The sequence below is a fragment of the Saccoglossus kowalevskii genome, chromosome 14 (genome assembly GCF_978046115.1).
Source record: "Saccoglossus kowalevskii chromosome 14, keSacKowa6.1, whole genome shotgun sequence".
Taxonomy (NCBI): Eukaryota; Metazoa; Hemichordata; class Enteropneusta; family Harrimaniidae; genus Saccoglossus; species Saccoglossus kowalevskii.
Window position 1 is genome coordinate 29,384,185 of NC_140654.1, and position 23,303 is coordinate 29,407,487.

Genomic DNA, 23,303 nt, shown 5'->3' on the forward strand with positions numbered 1-23,303 from the left:
TAGCACCTCCTAGTGGCAGTGTGTGGAAAGTCTCCAGTAATGTCAATATAGCGCATTGTGAACAATGGTAGCACACTCACTGTTTTGATGAAAAATATTGTAAAATCATGAAATTAACAAGACAACCTAAAATTGTGAACAACTATTTTGATTCTGTTGTATTATAAGCAAGCATGAGCTCTGTGGTGTACTGTAAAAGGGTTAATTATTCACTGGGTTTTAATTTTGCTTATTTTGCTGACTGGAAAATGCACTAAATTAAAACCCAATGAATATGTAAAATTTAGCATAAAACACATTATCAAAATGATAAAACGGTGAATTTAAAACCTACTGAATATGCCTGAAATGGTAAATCAGCGAAATTTAAACCCAGTGAAAATTACTCATTTTACAGTATTTCGTTGACTGGAAAATGCGCTAAATTAAAAATTTAGCATAGAACACATTATCTAAATGATAAAATCTTGAATTTAATGGAATGAATATACCTGAAATGGTAAATCAGCGAAATTTAAACCCAGTGAAAATTAGTCATTTTACAGTAATTTCTTATAATATTATCATACCAAAGGCACACCTTATTCGTTTCAAGTACAGCCCTTGAGAATTTATAAATTTAAACTCATGTTGCAAATGACAATTAATTTTTGTAAATAATAAAATAACTTTAGTCAATAAACTGTAAAATATACTGTGAAATACTTTATTTTAGCTGGAATAAATTTTTGCTGAAAAGACTTTTTGGGTGTTTTGTATGGAATTTATTTCCATAGATTTTTGACTAGTTGAATGTAAAATATAAAAAAAAATCGTTCCTTCAGCGAAGATTAGTTGCAAGTGAAACAAAGTATTTTACAGTATAAGTTTGATTTGAACAGCTTTGAGCACCATAATATCTACATTTGCCACCCCCTGAGTTAATAGCCAGTCTACAGATACATGTTGTAATTTACATTTCTATTAGGTGACTAGACCAACAGGGGACAGGGCTACTGAAGAACATTATGATGAATATATATCAACAGGTATTCTATTCTATTCTATTCTATTCTATTCTATTCTATTCTATTCTATTCTATTCTATTCTATTCTATTCTATTCTATTCTATTCTAATCTAATCTAATCCAAACTATTGCGCCCCAGTTTAATTCAAGTTCAGTTTGATTCTGCGATAAATAAAATCATTTGTTACTGTTCTTTGGCTGTTGTCATCTCAGTTTACCTGTAAGCTACATCATTATTATTGTTCTTACTTCTCCAGGGGCCATTGCTATTTTACTACCATTGGTAGAAGACTATACATATGAGTTTACTGATATTGAGATCTATGGGGGAGCTGAACTGGCATTTTCAGCTAACACTACAATGGTGAAGACACAGTATATCTATGGGGATGATACAGGATATGTACACGTTGCACCATACCAGACACTGGAAGTCAATGCTGTAAGTATTCAAACTACAGTAAATGATTAATTTTCACTAGTTTTTAATTTCACTATTTTCACTCAAAATTAAAATTTTCTAAATTAAACCCTTTTGAACACGTGAAATAACAATTGTAGAACTTATTGTTTCCCTTGCCAAGTTCATGAACTCAAAACCCAGTGAAATTGCTCAAAACATCAAAACAGTGATATTACCGATAGATGGCAGTGAAAATAAATGGTTATACCGTATTCTCAACTAACATACATTTGTACTGATTGTCTTTTTTTATTGCCAATTACGAATTATTAAAAAATATAGAATATATAGAAGCAATATATGGTTCTGGTGACGAAAGCATTGTTTTTATATTCAAGTTTATTTATTGTAGGTGTCACCGTATAAACGTGTGAATGTAACCTATGCCCCGTACATCTATGAAAATGCTACTTTCAAGTTACCTTCTGCAACAGTCGAATTCCGGCCATCATTTGATTGGAATGAAGTAACTGATGTAGACAGTTGCCATAGCGATATGCTAATCAGTGCAGTAGATACCATCTGGGGTATATTGGATGGATCCAATGCTCATCTCTTGATTGCTACAGGTAGGAATTTCAGTTAATATGTAAAGTGTTCTATGATTGGCTAGAAAGTTAGGTTTTTGGGTTGGGTAGCCAATGAGAGGATGTCTTACAAATCAGCTATATTTCTGTTATACAAAAGAGTGAGTTCCTGCTTGATTGGTTGAAGTACAGTGTTGGCGATACTATACACCTATAGATTGTACATGGCTGTGTTTGTATATTGTATAGCCAAATACAAAATATAGTTTATCTTTACAGTTCTTATACTAATCCATGACAGTGGTTACCAGCCTTGCACAGTATATTTGTAAAACACTTTATTTTATCTGCAATTAATTTTCGCAGAAAAATATTTTCTGGTGTTTTTGTATGGAATTTATTTTTACTGATTTTTAGCAAGTTGAATGTAAAATATAGGAAAAAAGGTGTATTCGCTAGATTTTATTTTCACTGAAACATTCCTTCAGCGAAAATAGCGGAAATTAATTCCAAGCAAGGATAAAACATTTTACAGTATTTGTAATGAATATAGTTCTAGTGCATGTACAGATGTTCCACAACATTTCCTTTTTTATATCCAGGTGAAACCTTCATAATGGAACTGCCTTCTAGAAGAGAATTGGAATTTGTTGGCATGACAATTCAGGATGGTGGAATACTCAAGTTGAATAGTTATACAGAGATACAAGATGATAGATGGCATGTCAGAGTAAGTATTTTACATGTAGTTCAGGGATTTAGGAGGTCTGGACCAAATCAAAAATTAATTTATAATTAGTTTTATAATTTGAGTTCATATCATAGAACGGACACACACAGTAAATGCAAAATGTTTCATTTCTAATCAAAAATCCCTCATAATTTCTGTCCAATGATAGTAACATGATCAATAGATACAAAATTTCTATCTCATAATGCATTGGTATAAGCTCAGTATTATGCTCAATAGTTGCAAAACTTGAATTTCTATCCCATAATGCATTGGTATAAGCTCAGTAGATCTTGTTTGTACAGTTGGCTGTGAGTATGTAGATGTTTGGTCTGACGCTATCGGTCAAAATGATTATATTACTATGGCAACTATTTATAGTAACAGACATACACGTATTTATAATTTTAGGTAGTACAAGGTGTAGGTGAGGGCAGACGAAGTGGACAAGTCACCATAGAGGGCGGTGGTCAGTTTATTGCCACTAATCTAGAATTAGATGTACAGTCTTTGGTAGTGGATGCTGCTGGCTTATTAACTGTCAGCAATGGTGGTGTAGTGAATGGAAATGGAACACCAGCTGATTCTAGAAGTGGTGCCGGTTATGGAGGACATGGTGGCAAAGGTTTCAGTGGAGGTAACTTACTATTATCAAGAATTGTTGTAGTTTCAGTATTGACTAAGCTATTTAAGTATCTGTTTGTACTAAAGTTCTACTGTTCAAATATATTGAGACAAACACACACATTTTTAATACTAATGCAGGTGAATCTGTGAGAGATATAGTCTTGGTTGTCCTTGAGTATTCATAAAGTATGCCCTGTTTGCTTAGGCATTCCTGGATAGATCTTTGATATCTATGCTCTCTTCTGGTTCCACTATCAATTCCATGGTTACTGATGCTCATTCAGGACATTCTGTGATGATCTTCAATTGACATATGCAACATATTCACATGAAAACAAATTCTTTTACATGAGTACATGAGTTTCCTTTGTACACTGTATAATTTAATTTTAGTAGTGTTTTCATCCCATTATTATAAAAGTTACATATCCTTATTGCTGTATCTACACCTACCTTAATATTATATTACCGGTAATGACAAATCACTCTTTGTGTTTTGTAGATATAACAGTTGGTGTTGAGTATGGTTCCATTACCGAACCAACAGACTTTGGTAGCGGTGGTGGATCTCAGGGAGGAATTGGTAAGCAGATATCACTATACAAAATATTATATCATTGTACACATTAAAAACAATAGAAAATGTGTGGCGATTGACTAGAGCTTACTTTATGCGTGAGAAAAATGTGCATGAATTCCCAAAATTGCAAAATTTGTAACAGTGAAAATATCTCTAGGGTACTTCAACACCGAGTGTCTGTGACATTCACAAATTTTTTTTAGCACCGCTGTCAACTTTGTCATATGAGTGATTGTCCGTCGGCGTCCGTCGTCTTCTGTCGGCATCTGTCTTCGTCCGTGTCAATGTTTTACTTTTTTGACTTCTTCCTGAAAACTACAAGTCTGAATGCTTTGATACTTGTTGTATGTGTACATTGGGTAGACCTCTCTTAGATTTGTTCATTTCATGATGATATCTTTAATTCTCTAATTTTGGTGAATATTTTTGTCATTTTTGGTAAAAAGTGGTATTTTTGACTTCTTGTTAAAAACTGCAAGTCTAATTGCTTTGCTATTATATAGGTACTACAGGTAGACCTCTCGCAGATTTGTTCATTTCGTGATGATATCTTTAATTATCTCATTTTGATGAATATATTTGTCATTTTTGGTGAAAAGTGATATTTTCGAATTCTTGTATTTTCGAACATATTGTTCATTTTCTAATGATATTTTTAGTTTTTTAATTGTAATGTGCATTGCTAACAGCGGAGCTATCTCAGCTGACAGGCTGCTTGTTCATAAATGCCATAAAATCTTGAAAGTATTTTGCATGAATACCTGGGTTAGACAATTTGTGTACAATGTTTTTCCAATCTGAATGAGTGTTTCTAATTTATTCTTTTGTAGGTGGTGGTATTCTTCGGCTGATAGTGCATACTTCCCTCACCATAGAGGGCAGTATAACAGCTAATGGTGATACTGGTGACACTTACACAGGAGGAGGGTCAGGTGGATCTATATGGATATCTACATTTGAACTTGAAGGATTTGGTGTTATACAGGTGAGTATTGACTAATAACAAAAAGTGTTATAAAAGATTAATGTTAAGATATCTCACGAGCAGAGAAAAACAGGTATATACTTTTGATACAGTGAATATTCTACTGGTGTTTTTAGTCTATGCATGATGCACTGAGTACTTCTGTAATTTTCATGTTGGATAACTACAGATCAAATGATGTTGATGTTTTGAATGGCCTTTGTGCCATCGATTTACATCACTGGAGGGCGCAATTTATATGAAAGGTGTATTGTGGTATGTTAAATTCCTTGAAGTTATTTTTCAATCTAGAGGCATTGTTTGTTTATTTTATACTTGAAATTTTAAGTTATAATATGTGCTGATATAAAAACTGACATTGTTTTACATCTGAATGCCCTATTGCACAAAGTGAATAGAATAAACTTGTGAGAAAATCAGTTATATGAGTTTGAATTTGGAAACTACATGTATGGGATTTCTACCACTAAGTGAAAGTTGAAATATATGTATAATATTAATAATACCGGTAAAGGTTTTTATGAGAATATCCCAACATATGTTTGTACACTTTTCAACCATTTTGTTGATATCACTGAGAAATTTTAGTATAATATCTGTATATATCTGTATCTCAATAGGCAAATGGTGGCAGTGGCGGACTTGGTGGTGGTGGAGGAAGCGGTGGACGAATCGCTATTTATTGGGATTCCCAGAAGTACTGGTATGGACATCTTGAAAGTTATGGTGGGTATGGCAGCTATGCTATCGGAGGGGCAGGCACAGTGTATATGGAGGTGAGCCAAGATTTAGTTATTAAATAAAATTGTAATTTTAACAGTAGCTGATTCTAAGGGCGAAGTATAATAAAGATTTTGTATTTTTGTATGAGAATATTTTTAGCCATTTGGTTCTTTGAGTTTTTATTATGTTTTTGTTTTTTTGTTTTTTTAAGACTATAATTTTAATCAAATGCTGAAATCTAATTCTGAGGTCAGAATCATAATCTAGTGCAGGAATCTGAATCTGAATTTGATTATAGAGCTGGAATCTGATCTGTAAATAAAATCTAATCTGGTCTTGGAATCCAATTCAAAGGATAAATTTGATGCTAGATTATGATTCTTAAGCTAAATCTGATCTTAGAAACTGTTTTGTTTGTTTTAATACAATTATACAATTATTTAATACTATCATATTGCTTTTACATTGAATTATTTGGATTTTATTAACAGAACATAGAAGAACACGTCAAAAATCGATCACTAATTATCAATAATAATAATCAATCACCTGTCACCCCTTACGTTGATGACTTTGATAACTATAGTAGCGATTCCAGTCGAACCTGGTTACCAACAAGTCAACAAAATTATTATTTTGAGGAAATACAGATTTTCAAAGAAGGACATTTAGTATTGCATCCTGATATATTACGGTATGTAATTATTGTCAGTGTTTTGGGCAGCAATAGGTTGATAATTTAAAAAACAAAACAAATGAGCATTTCACCTTGATGAAATTGAATTAAAATTGCCATTAAAAAAATGACAAACAAAGACATTTTTCAAAGTGGCCATAGAGGGCGCTCATAACGTCATCAATATGGAAGATCAATACTTGTGATAACATATATAAACAAAGATTTGTGGAGAAATCTAATTCCTACAAATAGCTATTTTTGACATATAATGAATTTAATGATTTTATAATAAACTCATTTTGCATTTCATCTTTTTTTTTATTTCATCAAAATTTTATTTTCAGGCTAAATGGACTACATGTTTTTACTTTTATTGGTGATGGAACTGGATGGCTACATATTGGACCTGACCAGTATGTTGTCGTTGGCAACAGTCGCGATGACGATTTTGAAGTAAATGTTCATATCCATGAAGAAGGAGAGTTAGTATTGCCGCCTACATTCACATGTCGTCAAATTACCATCATTGTTGAGTAAGTCTGTTTTATTTGTATTGGGTTTATTGTGTATTCACCAGACTCTTTGATCATCGTTATTTGTGCCAAAATTTTGTTGTGAATTGAGATGTTTCTTACACAGTGCACTTCGGCCTACATCGTTACGTATTATGTGCTCTATGATGCATGGGTTGTTCATGTGACTAAACAGTAAAAAATTATTATTTAGTAAAATTGGCCGTCTATAAATAGCTTGGACAAAAATTAGTATGGCATATGCACTACTGTATTTACCTATCTAAGCTTTAAGATTAAGTATAGGTTGTTATAGTAGCATGCTTAGTAACTTTAAGAGAATGTTTGAAAATATTTTTTTTTGACACTAAAACTTATGTCATATGTTTTGTGTTGTAATAGAGGTATACTGAGTGTGCATGATTTAACAGTCGGTGATGGATGTAGATTACTTCTTAGTCCAACTGGTCGGTCCCATCTAATCTCAGATGATGCATATACGGAGATTACATCTGGTGAATACAGAATGGATTCCCTGATTGTCAAAAACAATGGTGAGATTGCACCAGTGGACTGGTTAGATGCAGGTGATAGAAAGATAGTCCTAACAGTAAGTTATTAGCGGTTTGTATATTCCCATACAATTGTGAAGATCTAAAATCGAATGCAATGCCAAGAAATAAATTCTTTCACAATTGCCATCCTCATTTACTGTATCGTATTTGCTCCATGTACATTACAGGTGTGTTTCTATATGAAAAAATATCATATTTTAATGATTCATTATGCAATGCAACTGTTTATATTTACTTATATTTGCTGTGCTTCTCATTCTTGGCTGTTAACAAATTTATTTGTCATCTGTCTCGGTCCTGTCCTGTCTCAAATCTAAATAGCAAATTAGGTACTATAGAAATCTGAGCATTACAATTCTTTCCCAAATTATAGTGGTTCCCAATGTCAAATATATTATTCATTTATGCTTGAAATCTGAATGTATACTGTGCAGTGATTGTCACTTTAAATAAAGTTTGATGTTAGTAAATATCACACGCATATGTATGTTACTTTTGTAACAGATTTAGTATCAAATATAGGAATCATGAAAATCTGTTGCCGTTGACAACAATCATCGTTGTTGTAGAAATGTACTGTAAGCTGTTTAAATTCTGTGAGAAGAATAAAAATCACAACATTTTGTTGCACTAAACATTTCACTGGGCCCATAAATCTAAAATATTTAATATAATACAAAATATCAATTCCATCTTTTTATGGTACATGTTCTTTTATTTGCAGGTTGAGAATTTTCATATAGAAGGTGGAGGTCATGTTCATGCTGTTGATCTTGGTATTAATGTTGTCACCATGGTAATAGATGATCTTGGTCGACTGGTGGCTGATTATCATGACATTCCGTGTAATGTGTCTGATGGAAGCGGTAAAAAACCAACTAATGACAACCTATCTGGTAGTTCAGGTAAATCCCACCAATGAATACATCATTTAATTTGTTGTTTGGGAACCTGTAATTTTGACGTGTTCTTGAAAGTGGAATGTGCCAAACAGTTCGAGTACTGTAAATGGTTGGTTCTAAAGACTCAAGATACTGTAACAAATTTATTTTGAATTTAATTTTAGCAGAAGTGTTGGTCCAATGAATATACTTTTTTAGTCCCTGTTCGAGCACAGTCTGAAAACGGGGACTTATGGATTGACCGCTGTTTGTGCATTTGTGTGTGTGCATGCATCGAGAATTATATCCTAGACATGCCTGGACCAATTACATTCAAACTTCACACATTTATCACACATAATATTATACATCATCAGATACAAGATGACTGAATGTCAAACTTTTTAATATTAAAAAATGTTATAATCAAGCAACAGCTTCTGGATCTATCTATATCTCTGACATGTTTATGTTCCAACTATATTACAATAAACAAAACTATATTTTATAACCAATGGGGGTGTGCAATACATGGCTTGTTTCCTATATTTTACATTCAACTCATCAAAATACAGGGAAAATAAATTACTGTAAAATTTGTATTAAAAGCTGCGGCTTCTATTAAAAGGGTACAATGCAACAGAGGGGATGCAGCTTCTATTCTTCTACACATATGGTGAATTTTTGGGTCTCAATTGTTCAAAAAGAATGGATGCGACTTCTATTAGGGATGCGGCATCTAATACAGATTTTACGGTACACATAAAATACCCAAAAAATCTTTTCAGCAAAAATTAATTCCAGCTAAAATAAAGTATTTCACAGTAGCCTGCTTTTCTCACTCCCAATGAGAACTCAACTGCCATTTGCATCTAACTCTGAACTTTCTCTGACTGTAAATCTTATGAAAAGTTTTGTCTCCTAAAATAAGCAAAATGATGTCTTACATGTAAGTAATGGGAAAGTCTTAGATAGTTTTACTATTTTTATTTTAATTAGGTGCTGGACATGGGGGTCGTGGTGGAAGAGGATCCAACCAAAGACTGACTGGTGCACCATATGGTCATCTGTATGAACCGGATCATCTTGGCTGTAATGGAGGTGGAACATTTGGAGGACGTGGGGGAGGGAAAATGATGATTACTGTGTCCGAGAGTCTAAAGATAGATGGTGAAATCAGTGCTAATGGTGAAGATGGCCAGGACAGTGGTTCTGGTGGTGGAAGTGCTGGCTCTATACGAATCAACACAACACACCTACAAGTAAGCTTCTCAAATTTCAATTTCTTGTATTGTAATTCATGTACCCAATACAAAGCTGTTTTACAAAGCTGGCTTTATTATACTAATTGTAAAATACTTTGTTTTAGTTGAAATTAATTTTCGCTGAAAAGAGTTTTTTGGTGTTTTGTATGGAATTTATTTTCACTGATTTTTGATTAGTAAAACAAACAAAAAAGTATATTCACTTGATTTTATTTTCACTGAGTCATTCATTCAGCGAAGAGAAAGTATTTTACAGTAAATAAGTTGGTGCAATAGCTTCACAACACAATTCTTTCAGTTTCATCTATACAAATTATGATTCTGCTTCCTACTGTTGAAGAAAATAGAAAGAAATTCATGAAACAATCGTATATGCTTGCTTTATTACCATTGGAATCACATCTCTAATAGAAGGGTACCTGAAAACAAAAATTCATGGCTATCTTTGATTTTGTATTTTTCTCTGCAGAGACGAGTCACAATATCAAGACATCTATGTTGCTGTCATTTGAAATTACAAATTATAAGAGTGCAGTGCATGTTTTCACTATTGAATAACATTTACTACTTTTCAAATAATAATCTGTCCAATTTCTGATTTGTTTCTTGTAAAATGGAATCAAGACCTTAAAGTGATATCAGATCTAAATCTGTGAGATAATTTTTGAGAATGTCAGAATTTATCACTCAACCATGTTCATACATGTGGAGAGTCAATCAAAGTTTGTTTGACTTTGCAGGGATATGGTAAAGTCCAAGTAAATGGTGGAAATGGTCACAATGGTGTGAGTGTTCAGGGGGGAGGTGGATCGGCAGGCAGAATAGCTGTTTATTTCTCATTAAATAGAACATATTCTGGATCATTTGAAGCATATGGTGGTATCCCAGGTGGTAGTGGTGCTGGAGTTGGTGCACCTGGTACTATGTTCTTTTACCATACTGGTATGTATAAAGTGGCTCCAATCATATTTACCTTTGTAAAAGCCCAGCCCTAATCATGATTGGCCTGTCAGATCTATAAATAGATTTTCCTGTTGATCTGCAAATTTAAAAGTTAAGATCATGTATAAAGTCTAATAAACCAACTTGAAGAAGGATGAGATGTCTTCAAACCAAAGAAGATAAACAACGTAGCTATAATATTTTTCATTAATCATTTCAGAATATGATCACCTTTCTTTGATTGTTGATAACCATGGTAATGGACCTCGAGAAGATGAGAATGCAATTGAAAGTTATCATGATTTGTCAGAGGATGAAAGTCGGGCTTGGATTTTACCTTCTTCTGCGGATCATATGTTCTCTGGTAAAAATAAATAAATTGGTGTCATTATTGATGTGATATAGCAAGGATTGGGATTACGACTGTATACATGGCAGGAAAACCTCCATTCATTAGGTGGTAGATTGCACATATTTCATGGATTTAAAATGATATCAACCACCCATATTTATAACTACTTGCTTAAAGTACTGAATTATTGATGTGGATTTACTATGCTTGGTGCATATTGCTTTTATTGTGATGTCAGCTTAATGCCACCACATGTTTTTTCAGGTGACCATAACTACCATTTTGACGAACTACAGATTTATGGCCATGCTCACCTCGCTATTCTGACCGATCCAGTTGATAGGGAAGCATCATTTCATTTTCGCCACATGATTGGTGACAGGTCAGGAACTATACACATCGGTAATCACCAAACCATGAACCTTATTAGAGATAACATTGATCTTCCGTTTAATGTACGAGTATACAAAGGAGGATTCTTGGGACTTGCACCTGATACCTATGTACATGGCGTCACTATATACTTGAGTGGTGTATTGGCTCATGTCCGAAATTTGACGCTCCATCATGGAGGTAGGTTCTCGTTAATGAAGGAAGGACACACAAATGACACCACATCAAGTAATTATAACTTTGATGTAGTACATGTACAAGATCAAGGATACATTCATATGATCGCAGACCCGGTCGTTGATCCTGGAATATCATTCACCACAAGACTTTTCTGGATTGATGGTGGCGGTTTAGTTGAAGGAACCCATCTCTACATTAGATCTGAAAATATAACAATTGATGCTGGTGGTGTGCTCAGTGCTAATGGACATGGATACTCAATTAATCATGGCCCAGCAGTGTTTTCAAATGGAACTCAAAATATCGGATTACATGGAGTGATCAACATAGGTCTTGGATACACATCTAGTGATGGCTCTGGTGCTGGACATGGTGGAAGTGGTGGACATGGCAAAGGTGAGATTTATTGTAATTATTGGGATTATTCAGGTAATTTATTACTATGACATTGGAAGAATATATACCATTTAGAAGAATATATACCATTTAATAATACTATCAAAATGAAAGTGTAAAGGTTGGAGGGTTGAGTCGTAATATGTACTTAAAGATTACTAGTACATGTAGATGGACGGTTTAACTTTTTCATTTTTCTAAGATTTATCAAATCAAGATTTATCTCATTCCTCAGACTGCTTTCATAACCAGTGAATACATATCATATTTGGCTGTCATGTCTGCTGGATGTATTACTGCTCATCCCCTGGTCAACCCCCCCCCCCACTTTTGCGCAATTTTTATATTCGGGGTCACATTTGGCAAAATGATCACCCCTTCAAAATGCCACTAATTAAAAACTAGATCTTTAGTCATTGCTCAACGAATAATGGTAATCGTTTTTATATGATACAGTGTGGATATCGATAGCTGTGAATATACCGGTAGTATGATAATGGAAATAGACATGTTTCATAGTATAGTTATAGAGTAATTAAGAATTTATTTTGATTTTTCACAGTTGTTAGTATGACTGGGCAACCCTATGGTGATATCTATGAACCAGAGCAGTTTGGTAGCGCTGGTGGTGGAACAGCAGGCGGCAGTGGTGGAGGGCGTATTTGGTTTAATGTCTCCAACACCTTACAGATTGATGGTGTTGTATCTGTCAATGGTATAAGCGGGGAGACTAACTCCGGAGGTGGCAGTGGTGGTAGTATCTGGATGCATGTATATCACTTGACTGGATATGGTCTGATATCTGCCAATGGCGGTGATGGAATTGGAGATGGTGGTGGAGGGGCTGGTGGTAGAGTTGCGCTATACTTCTCGGATAACTCCACATTTGAGGAATTCTCTTATGAAGCACATGGTGGTGCACCAGGTGACTTAGCGTGTAATGAATGTGAGGGCGGGGGACCAGGAACCGTATTTATGTATCACTTAGTTGAGGATCATAGGACTTTACTTCTGGAGAACAACGGTTGGCAACCTAGACGTAAATCTATTGATTGGGACAACCTTCTTGAGGATGGCTGCAGAGGATGGATACTCACAAACTCTGGAAGTCACCGTTTTGCCAATGAGAATCATGAATATCATTTCGAAGAATTACAAATTTATCAGAGTGCTCATTTGGCCATTCTCAATCCCAATGACACAACCCTTTACCACAGTGCACAGAATTCTGATATATTCCTGCCACGTTTACCAAATCTTGTCACCCTGTTTTTCCGCTATATGATTGGTGATCGCACCGGTGCGGTTCATGTCCATAACAGACAAGAATTAGATCTAGAAAGAGAAGAGATAGATCTTCCATTCAGCGTGCATGTGTATTTTGATGGACATCTTGGTCTGGCACCCACCACGTTTGTACACGGTGTTGAAATACACATGGCCGGTATGTTGTCATATATAAGAAATCTAACCCTACATCACGGTGGGTTTTTATGGCTACAGCATGGAGGACGAACTACTGGTGAACCATTCAGCACATATCAATTTGATTATGTACGTCTTCAAGATGAAGGTTTCATTAGTGCTGAAACAGATCCAATTTTAGACCCTGGGATAACCTTCATCACAAATGGATTTATCATTGAAGGTGGTGGAATTATGCATGGTACAAAGATGACTATACTGTCAGAGAACGTCACCATAGATGGAGGTGGTAGATTAGCAGCCGATGGTCTAGGATATCAACCTCACCATAATAACGCAACACATGGTGGAGACTCATTGCATGGTGATGTCAATATCGGACAACCCAACAGTGATTTGGGCGTAGGATGCGGAGCTGGTCACGGTGGAAGCGGTGGACGTGGCTCTCATTCTAATGGAGTGGGTGGTGGCTTTGCTTATGGTGACCTTTACGAACCATATGTATTTGGAAGTGCTGGTGGGTTCAGCCATGATGGAGAGCAGGGTGGCACAGGAGGTGGAATTATCTGGTTAAATGTCACAGGTGTTATTGATATTGATGGTGAAGTTACAGCTAATGGTGGCCATGCAGATGCAGAAGGAGGAGGTGGTGGTAGTGGTGGAAGTATTTTGATGTATGCAAGTGTAATCAAAGGTTATGGTAGAATTGCTGTGGATGGCGGAGATGGCTCAAATAATACAGACGATCCAGGTGGTGGAGGAGGCGGAGGAAGACTTGCCATATATTTTGTCACGAATGAAACATCTACTGGTTTCAACTATCACTCTAGAGGTGGTCATTCCGGAAATAATAAGGAAGCTGAGAATGGTGGTGGTGGTACTGCCTTCATTTACCATATGGTATATACGCACCGTACACTGATAATTGGCAATGGCCATCTTGAACCAAGAAATCAGCACCATATCATTGAAAACTACAATGATTTGACATCTGATGGCTGCCGGACATGGATACTACCACAGTCTGGACATCATTTCCTTGCAAGTGGTACCCATGATTACACTTTTGAAGAACTACAGATCTATGGAGCAGCTCACGTGGCTGTTCTTAATCCCACCCACTCAAAGGCTTCTCTGTTTTTCTTGCACATGATTGGAGATCGTTCAGGCACTTTTCATATTGGAGCCAATCAAACGATGGATCTCAAAATTGAACACCGTGATGAGATAGACTTGCCATTTAATGTCCGGGTATATTCAGGTGGATATCTTGGTTTAGCACCAGAGACATTTGTTCACAATGTCAGTATCTGGTTACACGGCACTCTGGCACATGTTGATCACATTACACTGCACCATGATGGACTGCTAGCTTTACAGTATGGTGGACAAACTGAGTTTCTTAAACCAAATCATTTCCATTTTGACCGTATTTTGATTCAAGATACTGCTAGTATTACAGGTGTTCAGTCACCGATGGAAAACCTGGAAATGACTTTAACAACAAGATCTGTTATAATTGAAGGGGGTGGTAGATTTCATGTCACTCGCATGATGATTACAACTGAAAATATCACTATTGATGATGGTGGCACTTTAAATGCGGATGGTACTGGTTACCGATCAACTGACGTGCACATTACCGAGGTCAATACTGGTAAAGGTCATGATAGCCTACTGGGGTCATCTGGTGGAGGTCATGGAGGGACAAGCGGCCATGGTATTGGTACTGAACTGACTGGTCAGCCCTATGGGGATCTGTATGAACCTCAATATCTTGGTAGTTCTGGAGGAGGGGATAAAGGTGGGCAGGGAGGTGGATTGGTCTGGGTGAATGTCACTAACGTAGCATGGATTGATGGTGTTATTAGTGCAGATGGTGCCAGTGCTGGTAACATACATAGTGGTGGTGGCAGTGGTGGCAGTCTCTGGTTGTACTTCCTGTACTTTAAAGGTGATGGGAATATAACAACTAATGGTGGTGCCCAGTACATGTCTGGTACAGGGGGTGCTGGATCTGGTGGAAGAATTGCTGTATATTTCTGGGACAATACAACCTATCACGGCACCTTTCAATCGCATGGTGGATATGATGAAATTAGTGATGGTGAACCTGGTGGTCCTGGTACAGTATTTATTTATCACATGCTTCATGAACACCGGACACTGTTATTAGAGAACAATAACCTAATCAGTCATCATGTTGATCTTATTAGAAACTATTCAGACATTTCGCAAGATAGTTTCAAAGCGTGGATTCTTCCCCAGTCTAAGGTGCATGTGTTTGCCAGTGGAGCTCTTGACTACCAGTTCGAGGAGCTGCAGATTCACAGTAATGCCCACCTTGCAGTGTTAACAGAACCATATGATGCTGGTGTTTCTATTCACTTCAAACATATGATTGGTGATCGCAGCGGTTATGTACACGTGGGTCCTAACCAAATCATGGACCTAAAAAGGGATTACATTGACACACCTTTCAATTCTTATGTTTATCATAGAGGTTATCTAGGACTCGCCCACAATACAGAAATCAGCAGCGTCTTTGTACACATGGAAGGAACTCTTGATCATGTGCATGACATGGAGCTTCTTAATGGCGGTGAACTCAGACTTTTCCTGACTGGTTCCACTAACAAAATGCAATGGCTGAATTATCGATTTAATGGCACAGTGATAGTTAAAGCCCAGAGTCTAATAAACGCATCAAGTCCATTTGCGCATCCTGAACAGTACCACTTACAAACTGGTAAACTTATTGTAGAAGGTGGTGGCAAAGTGTATGGTAAGAACCTGAGGATTGACTCTTTGTTTATGACTGTTGATGATGGTGGACATGTAAGTGCTGATGATGGTGGTTACCTTGCTGGTGATGGACCAGGTAAATAATTCACTGAATTGATCTTGCCTGTATTTATGATCCTTTGAATGTAAGCTTATGTTAAATTTCACAAAATAGTTTTATGTATATGTGCATATCAATTAGCTAATTTGTATATTATAGCTGTTTGAATGCCAATGTTAACTATTGTCTCCTTTCACAAAATAGATTAATTTATCATATGTGCATATTAATTAGGTAATTTGCATATCATAACTCTTTAGATGCCAAAGTAAACTTTTATCACATTGTGTTTCATCTGTGCATATTATTCAGGTAATTTGCATATCACATTCACTTCAATTGCAAAGTAAACTTTTGCCACCTTTCACAAAATAAACCTGTTTTCATTTGGTCCAAAGTTAACAAAGAAATTAAAAAAAAAATATGTATAATTTTACAATGATGACATTCAAAAGGGTTTTAATTAATTCAATTCAATAAACTGAATTCAGTGTCATTTACAATTTAAAATCTTAAAAAACAAACAAGGTGTTTCCTGATTTGCTGAGTCATACATGTAAACATGTAACTTAATGACAACTATCTTATTCAATTTTAAATGTTAAAATTAATTATTGATTTAGTGGTCAACCAGACAAGGTCAATTCTTGTGAAAGAAATGATCCTTGAAATCTGCTCAATGTCATCACATTGATTATTATTCTTACAGGTGCTGGTATCAAGCATAAACTTGGTAATTCAGGTGCATCACATGGTGGAATGGGAGGAAGAGGCGGATGTGGTCCAAAAACTTGTATATTAAAAAGAAATGTTCCATACTGTGGATTATTGTATCCAAACTGCTTTGGCAGTGGTGGAGCAGGATCTAAAGCTGGAATAGGTACCCTCATTCCCTCATCAGTAATAATAACAATATTGGCCAAATTTTATGGCAACCTGTAGTATTAACCTATATCATTAATGACAAATACAAATAATGGTCAAATACCAGTAATTACCTATACCAATTCTACCCAATACAATATGACCAATATAAATAATGAACAACCCACTGTAATAACCTATACAGTTATGACCAATACAAATAATGGCCAACTATCTGTAATAACCTTTACAATGGTGACCAATACAAATAATGGCCAACTATCTGTAATAACCTTTACAATGGTGACCAATACAAATAATGGCCAACTATCTGTAATAACCTTCACAATGGTGACCAATACAAATAATGGCCAACTTTCTGTAATAACCTTTACAATGGTGACCAATACAAATAATGGCCAACTATCTGTAATAACCTTTACAATGGTGACCAATGCAAATAATAGCCAACTTTCTGTAATAACCTTTACAATGGTGACCAATGCAAATAATGGCCAACTTTCTGTAATAACCTTTACAATGGTGGCCAATGCAAATAATGGCCAACTTTCTGTAATAACCTTTACAATGGTGACCAATGCAAATAATGGCCAACTTTCTGTAATAACCTTTACAATGGTGACCAATGCAAATAATGGCCAACTATCTGTAATAACCTTTACAATGGTGACCAATGCAAATAATGGCCAACTTTCTGTAATAACCTTTACAATGGTGACCAATGCAAATAATGGTCAACTTTCTGTAATAACCTTTACAATGGTGACCAATGCAAATAATGGCCAACTTTCTGTAATAACCTTTACAATGGTGACCAATGCAAATAATGGCCAACTTTCTGTAATAACCTTTACAATGGTGACCGATGCAAATAATGGCCAATTTTCTGTAATAACCTTTACAATGGTGACCAATGCAAATAATGGCCAACTTTCTGTAATAACCTTTACAATGGTGACCAATGCAAATAATGGCCAACTATCTGTAATAACCTTTACAATGGTGACCAATGCAAATAATGGCCAACTTTCTGTAATAACCTTTACAATGGTGACCAATGCAAATAATGGCCAACTTTCTGTAATAACCTTTACAATGGTGACCAATACAAATAATGGCCAACTATCTGTAATAACCTTTACAATGATGACCAATGCAAATAATGGCCAACTATCTGTAATAACCTTTACAATGGTGACCAATACAAATAATGGCCAACTATCTGTAATAACTTTTACAATGGTGACTAATGCAAATAATGGCCAACTATCTGTAATAACCTTTACAATGGTGACCAATACAAATAATGGCCAACCATCTGTAATAACCTTTACAATGGTGACCAATGCAAATAATGGCCAACTTTCTGTAATAACCTTTACAATGGTGACCAATGCAAATAATGGCCAACTTTCTGTAATAACCTTTACAATGGTGACCAATGCAAATAATGGCCAACTTTCTGTAATAACCTTTACAATGCTGACCAATACAAATAATGGCCAACTATCTGTAATAACCTTTACAATGGTGACCAATACAAATAATTCCCAACTATCTCTAATAATCTTTGCAATGGTGACCAATACAAATAATGGCCAACTATCTGTAATAATCTTTACAATGCTGACCAATACAAATAATGGCCAACTATCTGTAATAACCTTTACAATGGTGACCAATACAAATAATTCCCAACTATCTGTAATAACCTTTGCAATGGTGACCAATACAAATAATGGCCAAGTATCTGTAATAACCTTTACAATGGTGACCAATACAAACAATGACCAACTATCTGTAATAACCTTTACAATGGTGACCAATACAAATAATGGCCAACTATCTGTAATAACCTTTACAATGGTGACCAATACAAATAATTCCCAACTTTCTGTAATAACCTTTACAATAGTGAACATTACAAATAATGGCCAACTATCTGTAATAACCTTTACAATGGTGACCAATACAAATAATGGCCAACTATCTGTAATAACCTTTAAAATGGTGACTAATGCAAATAATGGCCAACTATCTGTAATAACCTTTACAATGGTGACCATTATAAATAATGGCCAACTATCTGTAATAACCTTTACAATGGTGACCAATACAAACAATGGCCAACTATCTGTAATAACCTTTACAATGGTGACCAATACAAATAATGGCCAACTATCTTTAATAACCTTTACAATGGTGACCATTACAAATAATGGCCAACTATCTGTAATAACCTTTACAATGGTGACCAATACAAATAATGGCCAACTATCTGTAATAACCTTTACAATGGTGACCAATACAAATAATGGCCAACTATCTGTAATAACCTTTACAATGGTGACCATTACAAATAATGGCCAACTATCTGTAATAACCTTTACAATTATGACCAATACAAATAATGGCCAACTATCTGTAATAACTTTTAAAATGGTGACGAATGCAAATAATGGCCAACTATCTGTAAAAACCTTTACAATGGTGACCAATACAAATAATGGCCAACTATCTGTAATAACCTTTACAATGGTGACCAATACAAATAATGGCCAACTATCTGTAATAACCTTTACAATGGTGACCAATACAAATAATGGCCAACTATCTGTAATAACCTTTAAAATGGTGACTAATGCAAATAATGACCAACTATCTGTAATAATCTTTACAATTATGACCATTACATATAATGGCCAACCTTATGTAATAACGTTTACAATGATGACCATTACAAATAACGGCCAACTATCTGTAATAACCTTTACAATTATGACCAATACAAATAATGGCCAACTATCTGTAATAACTTTTAAAATGGTGACGAATGCAAATAATGGCCAACTATCTGTAAAAACCTTTACAATGGTGACCAATACAAATAATGGCCAACTATCTGTAATAACCTTTACAATGGTGACCAATACAAATAATGGCCAACTATCTGTAATAACCTTTACAATGGTGACCAATACAAATAATGGCCAACTATCTGTAATAACCTTTAAAATGGTGACTAATGCAAATAATGACCAACTATCTGTAATAATCTTTACAATTATGACCATTACATATAATGGCCAACCTTATGTAATAACGTTTACAATGATGACCATTACAAATAACGGCCAACTATCTGTAATAACCTTTACAATGGTGACCAATACAAATAATGGCCAACCATCTGTAATAACCTTTACAATGGTGACCATTACAAACAATGGCCAACTATCTGTAATAACCTTTACAATGGTGACCAATACAAATAATGGCCAACTATCTGTAATAACCTTTACAATGGTGACTAATGCAAACAATGGCCAACTATCTGTAATAACCTTTACAATGGTGACTAATGCAAACAATGGCCAACTATCTGTAATAACCTTTACAATGGTGACTAATGCAAATAATGGCCAACTATCTGTAATAACCTTTACAATGGTGACCAATACAAATAATGGCCAACTTTCTGTAATAACCTTTACAATGGTGACCAATACAAACAATGGCCAACTATCTGTAATAACCTTTACAATGGTGACCAATACAAATAATGGCCAACTATCTGTAATAACCTTTACAATGGTGACCAATACAAATAATGGCCAACTATCTGTAATAACCTTTACAATGGTGACCATTACAAATAATGGCCAACTATCTGTAATTATCTTTACAATTATGACCAATACAAATAATGGCCAACTATCTGTAATAACCTTTAAAATGGTGACTAATGCAAATAATGGCCAACTATCTGTAATAACCTTTACAATGGTGACCAATACAAACAATGGCCAACTATCTGTAATAACCTTTACAATGGTGACCATTACAAATAATGGCCAACTATCTGTAATAACCTTTACAATTATGACCAATACAAATAATGGCCAACTATCTGTAATAACCTTTAAAATGGTGACTAATGCAAATAATGGCCAACTATCTGTAATAACCTTTACAATGGTGACCAATACAAATAATGGTCAACTATCTGTAATAACCTTTACAATGGTGACCAATACAAATAATGGCCAACTATCTGTAATAACCTTTACAATGGTGACCAATACAAATAATGACCAACTATCTGTAATAACCTTTACAATTATGACCATTACAAATAATGGCCAACCTTATGTAATAACGTTTACAATGATGACCATTACAAATAATGGCCAACTATCTGTAATAACCTTTACAATGGTGACCAATACAAATAATGGCCAACCATCTGTAATAACCTTTACAATGGTGACCATTACAAACAATGGCCAACTATCTGTAATAACCTTTACAATGGTGACCAATACAAATAATGGCCAACTATCTGTAATAACCTTTACAATGATGACTAATGCAAACAATGGCCAACTATCTGTAATAACCTTTACAATGGTGACTAATGCAAACAATGGCCAACTATCTGTAATAACCTTTACAATGGTGACCAATACAAATAATGGCCAACTATCTGTAATAACCTTTACAATGGTGACCAATACAAATAATGACCAACCATCTGTAATAACCTTTACAATTATGACCAATACAAATAATGGCCAACTATCTGTAATAACCTTTACAATGGTGACCAATACAAATAATGGCCAACTTTCTGTAGTAACCTTTACAATGGTGACCAATACAAACAATGGCCAACTATCTGTAATAACCTTTACAATAGTGACCAATACAAATAATGGCCAACTATCTGTAATAACCTTTACAATGGTGACCAATACAAATAATGGCCAACTATCTGTAATAACGTTTACAATGATGACCATTACAAATAATGGTTGAGTGGAATAATCTATACCAACCATGACTAATCAATAATGGCCAAACTCCAATCTATGTTGTTTGCCACAATGAAAGGTATTGCCTTACTTATGCGGTAATAATGACCAATACTACTAGAGTAATAACTTGTGTCTATTCTAATACAGGTGGTGGTATCCTTGACATTGATGTTATACATGAACTACAAATAGATGGTAAAGTGACAGCTAATAGTTTAGACATTGATACTAATCCAGGATTGAATGGTGATAGCGGAGGCAGTGGAGGCAGCATCACAATACATACAGGAGCACTAATGGGTAAGAAGCCAATAACATTATATTTCAGTTATAAATTACTTTCAGACTGATAAAAAACAAAAACATTGCACTATAGATGATGATGTTTACCTGCATGTGAATGTACATGTATCTGTGATTAGGATTGGATTGGAGTCAGGCTAGTGTGACCAGAGATTCTTAATTGGTCTTGAGTCCTGTTTATATTTAATAGTGTTTATGCTACAGTCAATGTCATGGATATGATTCAGCTCACAGTTAACAGCTCAACTGTATGTCATAAGCTTTTATTATCATAAGATAAGATATATACAGTCTAATAAGTAGTCAGACTTACACCAGTGTTAATTGGAAGAAAATTACCTATATATTTCGTATTTGTAGATGTTACAAATATTAAATCAAACATTATCCCCATTGTGAGCAAAAAATAATCTGGGAGTACATAGTAAAATAATAGCAATGCAAATAGCTTGACTAAAAATTGATTTTTGAGCTGTCTTAGTGTTTTCATTTGCAAAGTATAACCATCATATCATTCAACCCATTCAATGTGTGGTAATTTGCTACCACAAAGACCATTTTGATTGAGTAATACATGGATTGAAAAAAAAAAATTGATTTGCAGCTGTTGTGCAATGTACTAATGTATTTCAATTTTGTAGGTGGCCATACTGGTAAAATCCAATGTGTTGGTGGTACTGGTGATCTACCTAAATCTGGCAGTGGATCAGGCGGACGAATCGCTGCATATTACTCAAATAATGTCACCCAGGGCTTCTATAATGGACAGTTTGATGTGTATGGAGGAAGAGTGGAAGAGACAGCTGAAGCAGGCGCTGCTGGTACTGCGTATTTACAACACATCGGTGACGGTTACAGTAAATTACTGGTTGATAACAAAGGTCGCTATGGTTACTGGGATGAAATGGAGAATGTTGGTCGACGTTTAGATTTGACCAATGATGATGCGTCGTATACAGGCCTTGCCACGTACACAGCTGCTAATGGAATAACTATTGTGTCATCAGAAGCACCAGATTCATCATCATATTCTATTGGTTATTTGTTTGATCAGACGCTGCAAGATTCGCCACAACAATGGTTTCTATCCAAACCTCATTATACAACACAGACTATAACACTGACAGTGGAACTACATGATGTATATCATGTCAATGTCATCAGAATATATCCATACTGTGCTTATCCAACAGAGTTTAAGGTATCTTTC

The 23,303-nt window shown here is 35.1% G+C and overlaps 1 protein-coding gene across 1 annotated transcript in view; it reads left to right on the forward strand.

Annotated features, from left to right (window-relative positions):
- Nucleotides 1-23,303, forward strand: part of LOC144342564 (uncharacterized) — a 46,926-nt gene that overhangs the window by 19,508 nt on the left and 4,115 nt on the right. Inside the window, exons 13-32 of the mRNA XM_085507591.1 lie at nucleotides 968-1,028; nucleotides 1,266-1,450; nucleotides 1,824-2,040; nucleotides 2,601-2,728; nucleotides 3,140-3,365; nucleotides 3,858-3,938; nucleotides 4,766-4,920; nucleotides 5,541-5,696; nucleotides 6,135-6,337; nucleotides 6,667-6,855; nucleotides 7,237-7,444; nucleotides 8,134-8,314; nucleotides 9,290-9,552; nucleotides 10,296-10,497; nucleotides 10,718-10,861; nucleotides 11,114-11,818; nucleotides 12,381-16,124; nucleotides 16,798-16,968; nucleotides 21,938-22,090; nucleotides 22,735-23,294. Of these exons, the coding sequence (XP_085363717.1) occupies nucleotides 968-1,028; nucleotides 1,266-1,450; nucleotides 1,824-2,040; nucleotides 2,601-2,728; nucleotides 3,140-3,365; nucleotides 3,858-3,938; nucleotides 4,766-4,920; nucleotides 5,541-5,696; nucleotides 6,135-6,337; nucleotides 6,667-6,855; nucleotides 7,237-7,444; nucleotides 8,134-8,314; nucleotides 9,290-9,552; nucleotides 10,296-10,497; nucleotides 10,718-10,861; nucleotides 11,114-11,818; nucleotides 12,381-16,124; nucleotides 16,798-16,968; nucleotides 21,938-22,090; nucleotides 22,735-23,294 (7,932 nt within the window). The remainder of the gene's footprint in view (nucleotides 1-967; nucleotides 1,029-1,265; nucleotides 1,451-1,823; nucleotides 2,041-2,600; nucleotides 2,729-3,139; nucleotides 3,366-3,857; nucleotides 3,939-4,765; nucleotides 4,921-5,540; nucleotides 5,697-6,134; nucleotides 6,338-6,666; nucleotides 6,856-7,236; nucleotides 7,445-8,133; nucleotides 8,315-9,289; nucleotides 9,553-10,295; nucleotides 10,498-10,717; nucleotides 10,862-11,113; nucleotides 11,819-12,380; nucleotides 16,125-16,797; nucleotides 16,969-21,937; nucleotides 22,091-22,734; nucleotides 23,295-23,303) is intronic.